This window comes from Pholis gunnellus (assembly GCF_910591455.1).
Source record: "Pholis gunnellus genome assembly, chromosome: 9".
In the NCBI taxonomy this organism is placed as follows: Eukaryota; Metazoa; Chordata; class Actinopteri; order Perciformes; family Pholidae; genus Pholis; species Pholis gunnellus.
Genome location: NC_136535.1, coordinates 19,034,945 through 19,047,587, shown reverse-complemented (window position 1 = coordinate 19,047,587; position 12,643 = coordinate 19,034,945). Strand labels below are relative to the sequence as shown.

The window sequence follows — 12,643 nt, the reverse complement described above, 5'->3', positions numbered from 1 at the left end:
ATTTGGTCTGCTGCTTTAAAACAAAAGGGCTTTGGTCCAGTTTACTCCCATGAGGAGGCTACCTTTGGCCAGAGAGAGAGAGAGAGAGAGAGAGAGAGAGAGAGAGAGAGAGAGAGAGAGAGAGAGAGAGAGAGAGAGAGAGAGAGAGAGAGAGAGAGAGAGAGAGAGAGAGAGAGAGAGAGAGAGAGAGAGAGAGAGAGAGAGAGAGAGAGAGAGAGAGAGAGAGAATGAAACCACGTAGCTTGTTGGGCCCTCCAACGCTCACTCCTCCACACTACTTTATGGGAGGGTCAAGGTAGTTAACTAGTGGCAGGCGTTCAGATGGGTTCTGCTCCGACTTCAAACGGAGAACATTATGGCCGTGCGCGCTCACAGGATATTGCGCTGTAAGGCCACTGAACACGGCTGGGTTAGAGAGAGGAGGCTTTGTATTGAGCCCATTAGAGCCCTAAACCAATACTAATGAAGCCGTTTCCTGTACAAACGGAGCGGCTCAGGGGAAACTGTCTCTAGCTTTTAATAAGGCCCTCTACAATCCCAGTTAAGATGCTGGGATTTTTGTATCTGGGTACTGAGTGGGTTAGTGCTGGTTCCAAGCAGAACCTACGTTTTGAAAAGTTAATTACGCATGATTAATGGAGCGTTTTCCTTCCAATGATATCTGTGACAGCACAAAGCTGTCGTAAGGCTTGTCAGGCCCAATTCGAGCTGAATAAGTATTTATGTGATCGTATGTGATGGGCCTCCTCTCACCAGCACCAGCCCTCATCAATCAAGCCCTGCTGCTCGCAGTAGTGGGAAATTGGTCTATCAGTGCGGCTGCCTACCCCCCCGCCCCACTGCCACCGCCACCACCGCCACCTCCCTCCCTCCCCATTCAATCAGGCCCGAGGCTACAATGCTTCTTTAGCTCTTACTTCTGACCAACGCAGGGGTCACGGGGGGGAAAGTGGGAGCCAGAGCTGAGCCCATCCATTACAGCTCTTGTTTCTCTCGGTGGCAGCCGGACGACGGGATTCTATTAAGAGCTCCGTCTATTCAGCACTGAGATTACACCAGGGCCCTCTCGCTGAGCACACCTCAACACCAACCCCCGAGCCCTCACCAAAACCCTTTACCCACCCTGGGGGCCTTATAGCCCCCCCCCCCCCACCACCGCCGCTGCCGTCAGCCCACCGCAGCTTGGCCGCGGTTCCCTTCCCTCCTTCCCCCACCTTTTTTTTTCTTTTACACTTCCCACTAGTAGTGTTGTTGTTTTTTTTCGGCAGCCAGAATGACAATAATCACTGAGAGAAAGACAGAAGGAGAGAATGAAACAGAAGGACAGGAGGAAAAGCTTAGAGGAGAATGAGAGCGGACACTCTAACCTGTTTCTGGTTTCGATGTGGTCACACTCGCTGTATGCTGCTTGGACAGCATTTGGCCTAGAAGCACTGCCACACACGCGCACACACCGGCTTGCAGGGAATGAACACACACACACACACACACACACACACACACACACACACACACACACACACACACACACACACACCAAAGCCGTAAGCATACTCTCTCTCTCAAACAGAAGACGTAGAGCTTCAGCACCTGGCTAAGAGACCGGGGTCATCTCCACCACAGTATAAACACACTTAGATGGGTAACATCACAAACACAACTCTGCAGCAGTTACGTCGTAAACACCCGCCGACACCAGATCAAACCGCCACTCCTCCGATGTTTAAGAAGCTCGTTTGTCTCCTGCAGGCCTGAAGAGACTCTTCATTTACTTAATATGTGTTAGCACTTGAGAGAGAAAGAGAGAGGGGAGTGCTGCTAGGGTCGCGCCCCCTGCTTGGATGGATGGGGGTCTTCCCGTCAAGGAGTAGGAGAGAGACAGTGCTCCTGTCAAACAAACAGAAATTTAATACGTTGCCTTCTATCAGGATGTCCACAGTGTGTACATACTCTCTTCGGCTTGATTATAAATAACCCCCTCTATCTTATAAACAAGTGGAGTGAAGGCATTCATCAGGGACAGAGAGGTAAGGGTGTGAAGAAGGTGGAATGTTCTCTCCTCCAACGAGGGACTGCTGTCGCGTCTCCGTGCGGCGGGGATGATGGAGGAGAGGAGAGGAGGGGACCGGCACAAGATGGAACAAAAACGAAACAGAAGGTGGATGAGAGATTAGGAAGAAAATGGAGGAAGAAGGTAAATAGAGGATCTAGTCGGGAAGCGGCAACAGCAGGAGACAAGAACAAAGGGGATTAATAAAGAAGAAAGTGGAAAGAGACGGGACAAGACAAAGGAGGGTACGAACAAAGTAGAGACAAGGAAGAGAGGGCAGATGCTTGTCCTAGCCAGTGAGAGGGCACTCAGGGTGGGGCTGTGTGAGGTTTACTCTCCCGGTGCTTTGCTGCATGGTGCGGAGTGGGCAGCCAGCGTGCGGGTTAACGGGATTGGAATGCTTCTTCAAGGGGGCAGCCTAATCAGCACCAACTTCCTCCGATTCAGAAAGCATAGGCCTCGCTCTGCGCTTCTTTTGTTTCAGCCGGGCTCCGCTGACAGGACGGAGGAAGCAGCCGTCTGACAGTCAGGGGAGATGTTGAATGTGTATAAACACCGTATCCATGGGGGGGAGGGGGGGGAGGGGGGGGTGAGAGAAAAAGAAACTGACCAACTTCGTCGACACTAATGTGTCTGCGTGTTGATGTGCGCTCGTGCCATCTGCGGGCACAGACGCACCCGCTGGCTTGTGTGTCTTGGCGGCGTTTTTGCACCCACATTGCTGGCCTCTCCCAGTGGAAAACACGCGAGACGTGAGTGAGAGAGGATGTGTGAGGTTTACTCTGCACACTAGCTCCGCGCTCTGTCAGGCCAGTCATCTCCAGCTGCCCGCCTGGGACTTTTGTCTTTGTTAAATGTTGTGTGACAATGAGATTTTCCAAAGTGCCATCTAGATAAAGAAGTGGATTGAGGGAGAGGGGGGGGGGGGGGGGGGGACTCCGATAAGAGCCGAGATGGTCTGGTCATAGTCCAGCGACCCTTCATCACCGCTGCAGCCCCAGATATATCTCTTCTATGTCTCTGAAGCACTCACACACACGCACACACACACACACACGCACACGCACGCCTTCATCACTTTGTCTCTCTCTCTCTCTCTCACCCTCACAGACTCTTCACACACTTCTACAACTGCACCCAATCTCAACACACGAGCAAACACACCTCTATTCCATCACCACAGCTCTAGATCCTCAATCGATCCTCACAGCACCCCAGCAGACACCTGCAGGTGATTGATCCCCAAATCAGTCCCTCACAACCCCAGTGCCGTAAAAACCATAACAACCCATCATAAAAGCTGATTTATCTTCACCTAGCCCTGGGCCTCACAGTTAGAATATTAACCCAAAAGTGTATGACACCAGAATGATTGGTTTGGAATTGAATAAACCTTGGGAGTATTGACGCACATGTCTGACGGTTCATATCAAGTCTGACTAGTGAAATGTGCCAAGTGAGATTGCTTTATCTCAGGATATACAGACATACACAGAGAACTTTTGTTGTTCTCCTATTTACAAGCCTGTGTGCACCAATTGTATCATTTATCGACTTTCAGACTTTCATCGTATTGGGATGAAATCGCCTTGAAAGTGATTACGTACGCGCTCTTATTAAAAACTAAAAATAGCTATCAACGTTTTAGTTTTTACACATATGAGGATTTTGGTCTCACGTTAATTGCTGTGAACATCAGTGTGATTGTTTTACTTGTGACTTTATATACATTTGTCGTATTATAATTGAGAATATGGTATCATTGTTGGAAATATCGTTCCATTTTCACATTTTGTGACGTAGTACTCAATTATATCGGCTACAGCGCAACTAGTGAAGTATGTTGAATTGCAGAGGTATTAATAAATATTGTTAAGAGTTTGAAATACTACACAGCTCCTCGAGTAGTTAAAGCTATATTGTAAGTAGCGTTTTAAAAAAAAAACACACATTCAATACGATCTTGAATTCATCATAAAGTCACCACAGTAATATAGTCATATATAAATAGTCTTTTTTTGTGTTCCTGTTTGTTGTTGAGGGTTCGTGTTTTCGTCTGTGTCCCGGCGTTACTCCATGTGTGTGTTCCTTTAGGAAACAGTGCCCAAGCCACATTTTAATGAGAGCGTTGGTCTAAATGCCAGAAGCATGGTGTACTGGCAGCAGCATCAGCATGTGCCCTGTACTCAGCAGTGCAACGAGCTCCCGGGTTAAATATAATCCCAGCCTAACTCGGGGGCCTCTTTGATGCTACTGAACGCCAGTGAAGCCTTTAATGGGAGCCACTCCGTGTCCCTGTGTTATGTGTGAGCTACTCAGCTTTCCTTCATTTTAGGGTTGTTGCAACTGATTTGTTGTTTTCCGAGTTAATTCTGACTTTAATCATGTCCACATACACTGAGCTGACCTGTGCTGGGTAACAAATTCCAGTGTGTGTGTGTGTGTGTGTGTGATTGTGTGTGTGTGTGGTGGGGGTTTCCATGTGTGTGCAGACAATCTGCTTATGCTTTGCACTTACTCAAGTACATTTTCTCACTTTCTCACATTGCAGTTTTGACCACTTGTAAATTTTGGACAAGAAATATCCATTTGGCCCACTCGCCATGTTTTTCTCCTCGGTACAACAATACGAGCCTTTTTCTGTGCTTTGCTAAGAAAGGAAATACTCGATAAAATGAAACACACAAAAGGGTCTGTGTATCTATCTTATAACGTTATTCCTTTTACTTCTAATCGTCTTTTACACGACTCTGATATATATTCATCCTTCATTCATATGATATTAGATGCTTGCTCTATTAGATTCAGTTTACAGTTAATGTCATGGCAGCTCTCTCTCCTGTCACACTGAACAAGTGTTACGTCTGTCTGCTATCCGCCAGCATTAAAATATTAGCCTTCCAATTGGACGCGGTATATGAAAAGCAGATTGTCGTCGTGTTGCGGCAGAGCCCTCGCTTTAAACGTGAGAAGAGAGCTCAATAAATGTAATGAATGTGTGACACTTGAACATCTGAAGTGCCGTGTTCAGTTCCATACCGCCTTACCTCTTGTACATAAAAAGCCCTTTTAAAGATGATATCTATGAGCGTTTTAGAGCCGATTTGTTCACCCTGCGGCGACCGGCAACATGCTCTAATTACCTCCACCCCCCTTTCTCTGGCTGGACTGGAGTGGGTTGTTTAAGTTTCCAGTCTGTCCCATGCGTGTAGGAGCGGTGTGCCCGCTGAATTTATGCTTGAAAAACGTGACCTTTGACTCTTGTGCAGCTTTATCGCACCCCGAAGCCCACATACAGTGTGGCCCTGTATGCTGAGGGTCTGCGGAGGAAGTGTCTGTGATTACCACGGCCTGTACTACTTTCTGTACCCCCCCCACCCCCCCCCCACCCCCCCACACACACACACTCAAAGCCTCCAATTTGCTACAGCCACTTAAAACCAATTATCTTTAAATGAACTTTTGAATGATGAATAATATCCACTCTGCAGTTTTACATTCACCCCCTCCTCCTGACGCTCAGACGATTTTTGATAGTAGGTTCAGTGATGACCCAGTGAGCGTGTCTTATTGTTGTGTTTGGTCATTTTTGCTGTCAGTGTTGATTTTGGCACAAGGAACAATATATCTCATTCACATTGAGGAACCATTAAATATCACATTCATTCTAATAAAATATACATGGAGATATTAGTGCATTTATTGGCCCCCGCACATGCACCCCTGCTTCTGCAACACAGATTTTAGCCCAGCTGCATTTTGAGGGGAATCTGTTGTTTTAATGTTTTAATGTAAAGTATTTGAGTTTGTGTCTCTTTATTGGTCTGCAGCTCAGGTTAACAAATTCATTCTAATGATGGAAAAACAAAAACCTCTCTCACAGGTCCATCTCTGAACTGGTAAATAAGATGAGATCATTTATGTATTCTCATTATGCTCTCAACCAAGCATCATGCCTTGTGATGCCCTTCCTCCCTCCAATATTGACTTGTATCTGAACTGGTGAAACAAATATGTCTGCCGCTCCCCCGGAAGAACCCCCTATTCTAAAAGAAAATAGTTGCTTTATGTAGTTAATGAATAAAAGCATCTTAATATGGACATTGATGAGCATACAGTGCTGTGGCAGACCCGTCACTGCACGGAGCTGTCAGAGAAGGGAACCGAGAGTGCCATAACAAAATGACTGCATGCTAATTCAGCAAACACGCCGGGCCGGTTCCTCACCGGGCGCAGAATTTGTCAAGAAATCATCCCTCTCTCTCTTTCTGTCCCTGCCGGAATTCCTGGCTAACCCCCGGCAAATGAAAATAATCCAAAGTAATTAGAAGTGAGCTGGTCTGGTCCTGAGAGCCCCCGGGCGGCCGGGTAAACATGGCGGAGGGGCCAGTGGAGGAGGGGGGGGGGGTGGGGCGCTGACCTTGTCCACATAAAGCAGTGATTTATGAAGTGCAGGGCACAGCAGCAGGGCTTCTGTCTTCTCCCGCAGAACCAAATTACTGAGGTGGAGATTAACACGCCGCTCACAACGGGCCTACTTCCAGACCCAAGGAAATTTTTCTTATTTACATTTTCACCTTTCATTTCCTCTGCTCTGTCTCAATGGTAATTGGGCGACGAGGACAACGGGCCCATCCTTTTAATATCGGCACGTTAGGCTGCACAGTCCACGCATTGTGAACTAATCGACGCTCATTAAAGAAGTTGCAGAGTGTTGTGCAAACTCTAGACTAACCGTTCGTTTGGGCTTTAAATGAGTTTTTCCCACTTGATTGGATCGCCCCACATTTAAGCAAAATAAAATGCGCAGGGGGGCCGTGTGCATACAGAGTCATGATGGAGGCTTAATGCAGCTTTTCGACCGGTGTCAATGGGAGGTCTTGGCGTGAATGGTAGAACTATTTCATGTGGACTTGGCTGCGATATTTTCTTTCTCTCCTCGCCTCTCTTTCTTTCTTTTTTCTTTCCGCTCTCCTGGAGGATGTGCTGGAATGCACCACACAGGCCTACACAGTGTTTCCATGTGGCCCCTCGGCTGCTGCAGCGGTATAGGCTCTGCTGCTCGCTGGCTGGAGTCAGTTTGCAACCCACACGGGAATCCCCCCTCTTCTCCAGCCTGTCCCATCTGACTTCACATGGCTCTAGATGGAGCAGCAAAATCCCAAATCACTTCTTTCTTTTTTTATACCAGAAAAAAAAAAAAACATGGCTGCAAAGTTATTCAAAAGATAACTGGCCAGTGTTAGCCCATGAAGCTCAGATCAAGTAAAATATGAAGCTATTTGATCATAAAAATTCCCCACATTCATGTATGAATTGGGTTTTTTTTTGCGTGACCGAGCTCCTAAAACAAACAAGAAAGCCGCAAGCAAAATAAGCATGGGCCCATTAAAGCAATTTAACCTCCTTTCAAGAATTTCACAGCACTTTAAAGCCTCAGCACTAAACATTACGCGGATGCTGTCCGTTTTAAGGGTCTCTTAAATAAGTATGAAATGCTGTGTGGCATGATATAGTCGGAACTAACATACCCTGAAGCCTGCATGTGTTTGGTTTGTAATTTGTTGATAAACAGCTTTTCCACACCGCTATTTAGTCGCTATGTCAAAACCATTATGACAAAAGGCATGGCATAATTCAGATAAAACAGATCTATTTCATCTCAGCATATCAGAACAGTGCTTATGGCGGATTGGAGAAATAAATATAAATTAGAGCTACGCCTTGCAAATCATTCTCGTGGTTTATTAACAAACGAACAAGCGTTTTAAATTCACCCCCATCGGTCTTTTTTTCCGTGTAGATTCCAGAGCTTTATAGCCGCTCGTTCAGGTGATTATATATTCAGGCCCATACAGCTGAATCTTTCATGTCCCATCTAGCAATTTGACGCCTTAATGTAGATGTTTTGTGCTGCAATTCACACGGACGAGAAAGAAATGACCCCCATCTTATTATAAGTCAAAAAGCTGAGTGATAGAGCAGACTGTTGCAAACTGAGATATAAACTGCGGTGCTTTCAACGTGAAGTGAAATTCACGGCTCAAAAATAAAGGCCAGCACGTGATCCACAAAGGAAGGTTGGATTTAATTATTTTTTTGGGGGGGGGGGGCTGTTGGAGTCAATTTACTCACCCCAAAATGTTAGACCCCTACCCCTAACACTTCCACAACGGCTAATCTATACTACATTTCCGGGGATAAAATAGTGCAAACGACGTCTGACAAGTATCGTCATTTAACAATTATATATTTTTTTACCTTTGTTCTGACTTTGATTATTTGACTAAATTGTCAATGGTGGAAATGCTCCAGATTAAATTAAGAAAAGTTCGCTTCATAACAATAAATGCAAAGCCATAATTATGTTTAACTATCATATTGTCATCTAAAAAAACTATTCCTTGAGAAATGTTTAAAAAGTTCAGTTCAGTTGAGCACGCCCTCTCCTGACAGGGTGAAGAAGTACAACAGTTCTCCTCCTTGCCAGACTCGTGGGGTCCTTACCCACAATTTAGCCCCGGTGATACCACAAACCCCGCGTGTTCATCCTCCTTTTTTTTTTAGACATTTCCTCCTTTTCAGAAAAGAGCTCGGACCCCTCTCTCTATCGGGATCCTCGATCAGACCCGGAGAGGCCGTGAAGCAATCACTTTCCCAGATTACTTGTATTTAATACACAATGCATCATAAAACAAATCCCTCATCCTGACAGGAAGAAAATAGAACAGCTCATTCGACTTGAGCTTTCCCAATTTATGGCTAAATTAAAAAGGGTTCCAACAATGGACAAGTCGAGGAGAGGCAGGAAATCAATGACCGGGCGGACCGGGGTCTCTCCTCGGTTCTCAAGGAGCGCGAGACGATGGGAATCGGTGGCGGGGTCCTGCCTTATTTACACATGATTTTTCCTGTCCTTCCTGCACATTTGCTCCGCAATTTCGTAAAACAATAGGCATTATCTGGGATGGAAGGTCAATGTCACAGTGTGAGGCGCTATCCATCATCATCTGCTCTCGTCAGCCAAAGCCCTGTCCTCTCCAGCTTTATGAGCTGCCTAATAAACTCCGCTCACTGACAACGAGGACGTTTCTTTATTATTCTATACCCTTGTCCGTTTATACCTATCGGTTTTTAAGCTTTAAACTTTCACATCTAGATAAAACACCAACGAATTCAAACTAATGCGACGTGCTCTCTCTGCTTTTGAGCCCATATGTGCTGTAAAGCAGGTGCACAGAGGAAAGTTAATACTCCACAATTGAAATATGCATTATTTTTTTAATACAAGATTGATTCAAACACTACCAAACTGAGCTCGTGCCTCTGTCTAATCTTTTTTTTTTCACTTAATATTTTCTAGTCATTTTAAAACAGCAGTCATACTTTGCTTATTGTGTGTGTAGAGGGGGTTAGTTTGTGAGGAACACTCACAATACAGCCACCTAACAACCAGGTCCTGAGAAAAGCAGGTGATTAGGTCAGTGTTTCCCAAATTGAGGCACAGGGACTTCCAATGGTCCATGTGGAGTTTCCTGGAAGTCCCCAAGAGGAACACTTAAGTCTAACTGTTACATTACTCCGTAAAGCGAGCACAATTAGAGACTGTTTTTTTATTATAGTTCTCACTTTTCTTACTGTTGTTGCTATAACATAACTGTGACACAAAACTAAGTAATAACCTGGAGGTAAAGAAAATGAGAAAAAAAACCCTCCGTTTCAGTTTAGGTTAATAATGCCATAAAATGGTCCATGAACAGGCTCGGCGTGTTGTGAAAAGAAAAGAAAAAAAAGTTTGGAAACACGTGGATAATGATACGTGCTTTGATGCTCATGTTGGTTCATTAAAGTGTGCAGCCTGTGTGTGTGTGTAGTTCATCCATTCAGAAGCATCCCGACCTCTCCCTGACCCCGCTCACCCTCTCCAACCCCGGGCCCCTGTCACTTTAAAATTTACTGCGGAGAAGGAGTCGCTTCCGACCGGGGACCGAGGCGAAGACGGTCCCGTGTTTTGAGTCGCCTCTCTCTGGGCTATAGGGATGGACGCGCCGGGTCCTTCTTTATGAGACAATGCGCGCAAGAGAAACATCACACAAAACTGTCCGGGACGCGCGAAGTAGGGGGCGATGTTTGAAACCAAACCCCCCCACCCTCCCACCCCCCACACACACACACACACACACACACACACATGAATATATCCGCTATCATATAGACGAAACATCCCGACTGGCTGAGGAGGGGGTGAGAGGAAGAGAAAAATGAAAAGTTGAATGGCTACTCGTGGACACCTGGGTGCGTCAGGACAGGAGGGGTGACAAGTGAGGAGCGGACGAGCCGAGCGAAGCGCACACAGCGAAGAGTTTTGGGAGCAAGTTGATGTGCCGGAGGTGGTTTAGTTCCGAGTCGCGGTGTCTGTAGGACAGTGAGAGGAGACTGACCGAGTCCGCGGTGTCCGTGAGACGATATAGTGAGAGAGGATTTACTTTGAATCTGAGGGACAGTCGCACCGGCGAGGAGTCGACTCGTCCTGCGGCTTTGAAACCTGAAGAGACACCGCTACCGAAAAACAGCAGAACACTGGTGATTTTTTTTTTTTTTTACAATGCCAGAAAGCTGGAGAACGCGCCGCAGCTAAGACAATTTGTAGCCTTAATGTTTATTTGACAGTCGAGTTTTTTTTTTTAGTCGTTCACAGTTGTTTTTTAAACCGGAGGTTTCATCACTTTTCATCAGTTTAGCAGCGCAGTTATTCTCCCAAGAGGTTTTAACTGTCGCACGCGAGTTTCAACGGTAAGAGGAAACATACTTCATGGATAAACGAAACTATTGATTTTATTTAACGATTTGCATATAGAGCAAACAATAAAAAAAAAAGGTTCATTGTTAATTTCGTTGTAAACTTAGTTTGACGGTTAAACTATATACCGGAGAGTGTTTTTGCATGATGAATGGGTAGATCCAGTGTTAGTCCAGACAAAGGGCTTCATGCAAGCTAAATATTTATTCAGTGGCAGGTTATGCAAAGACAGATTTGTGACCCTGGTGGAGATTCCTCTTTGCATCCCAACAATCGGCCACTTCCTCTTAATTTCTAGCACTCGCGGTTTCCTGCTGTTTATCTATTTCCCAGTGAAGTTTACAGCTGCTGTGTAATAAATATGAACACCTTAAAACGACGTTATACCGTTGACAATTCGTTGAGGGAAATCCTGTATGAATGTTTTGTAAACGATAGAAGTGCAGTGGTCTCATGATTTGCATAATAATCCAGTTCATTCTATTTATTGTTATTTTGGTCTCAAGATGCTTGAAGAGTTTTGTATGGGAGAGTAATGCAATTGTTTTATTCGTTTATTATTAGTATTTTTATTAGTGCTATTATAATTATTATTATATAGTTTAGGCCTAATTAATATAATTTTAAATTCATATTTATAAAAAACAAACTGTTACAATTAGTATAGTTTACCATTTAATTCGATGAAACCACATTTTCAGAAACGAATTCAAACGTCAGCTGAAGTGAATTTAAATCCAGAATAATTTAGCAGCATATTTATACAATTCATTTTTATTAACAACATGATACCAGACTGATCAATCAGAATTTGTTGCATCACACATTTTTCCATTCTTGTTTTATTTTTTTCTAATCTTATTAATTCATTGATTTTAATATTTTTAGGACTTTACAGTATTGTATTGGTACTGATTTATTGTTGCTGGAAAAAAAAAATAATTTACTTCTTATTGCTGTAATGGGAATGACATATTTCCTTTAAAACGTCCTCAAGAATAAACAAAGAAATAAATATCACAGATATATAATAGATTTTATTTAAGTTTTTGACATTTATTTTATTATTTTGTGGTAACGGAAAAAAAGTTTTTTCCCTCCATACATTACTGTACAAATGATGATTATAAATACAAAAAAAATGTAAACAAGCTTTTTTATCTTCCAAGGGAATTTTTAGATAATTAAAATAGACTTTCCTTGTACTGTACCAAAATGATGTGTGTGTGTGTGTGTGTGTGTGTGTGTGTGTGTGTGTGTGTGTGTGTGTGTGTGTGTTTGTGTGTGTGTGTGTGTGTGTGTGTGTGTGTGTGTGTTGCACCACAGACCAGCTCCTAACATTTGAGTCTTATTTCTCTGTGGGAGGTATGTGGTTAGTCAGTGTTTGGACACAGTAACCTGGACTGATACTGATCAAAGTCTGATTTCTCTCTCCCTCTCCCTCTCTCGCTCTCTCTCTCCCTCCCTCTCTCTCTCTCTCTCTCTCTCTCTCTCTCTCTCTCTCTCTCTCTCTCTCTCTCTCTCTCTCTGCAGATCTTGGACGGGTCAGGCCATGTAAAATTCTGCGTGGATGCCAGCAAGCCAGATATCGGGAGCTGGCTGAAGCACATCCAGTTTGCCCCTGCGGCCAAGCAGCATAACCTGACAGCGTGCCAGATAGGTGATCAGGTATGTGGACACACTCGCAGCCTGCTTGGCTGAACAACCTCAACAAAATACAAGATGAATATGATCTGAAGAAAAGAAGAAGAAAAAAAAGAGAGCGAGAAAAAAACAAGAACATGTCTTGATTT

The 12,643-nt window shown here is 44.5% G+C and overlaps 1 protein-coding gene across 1 annotated transcript in view; it reads left to right on the top strand.

The window, feature by feature from the left end:
• Window positions 1–12,643, top strand: part of mecom (MDS1 and EVI1 complex locus) — a gene marked incomplete at both ends in the record, with an annotated part of 127,450 nt that overhangs the window by 89,640 nt on the left and 25,167 nt on the right. The window contains one exon of the mRNA XM_079165846.1: window positions 12,384–12,518. Within this exon, the coding sequence (XP_079021972.1) occupies window positions 12,384–12,518 (135 nt within the window). The remainder of the gene's footprint in view (window positions 1–12,383; window positions 12,519–12,643) is intronic.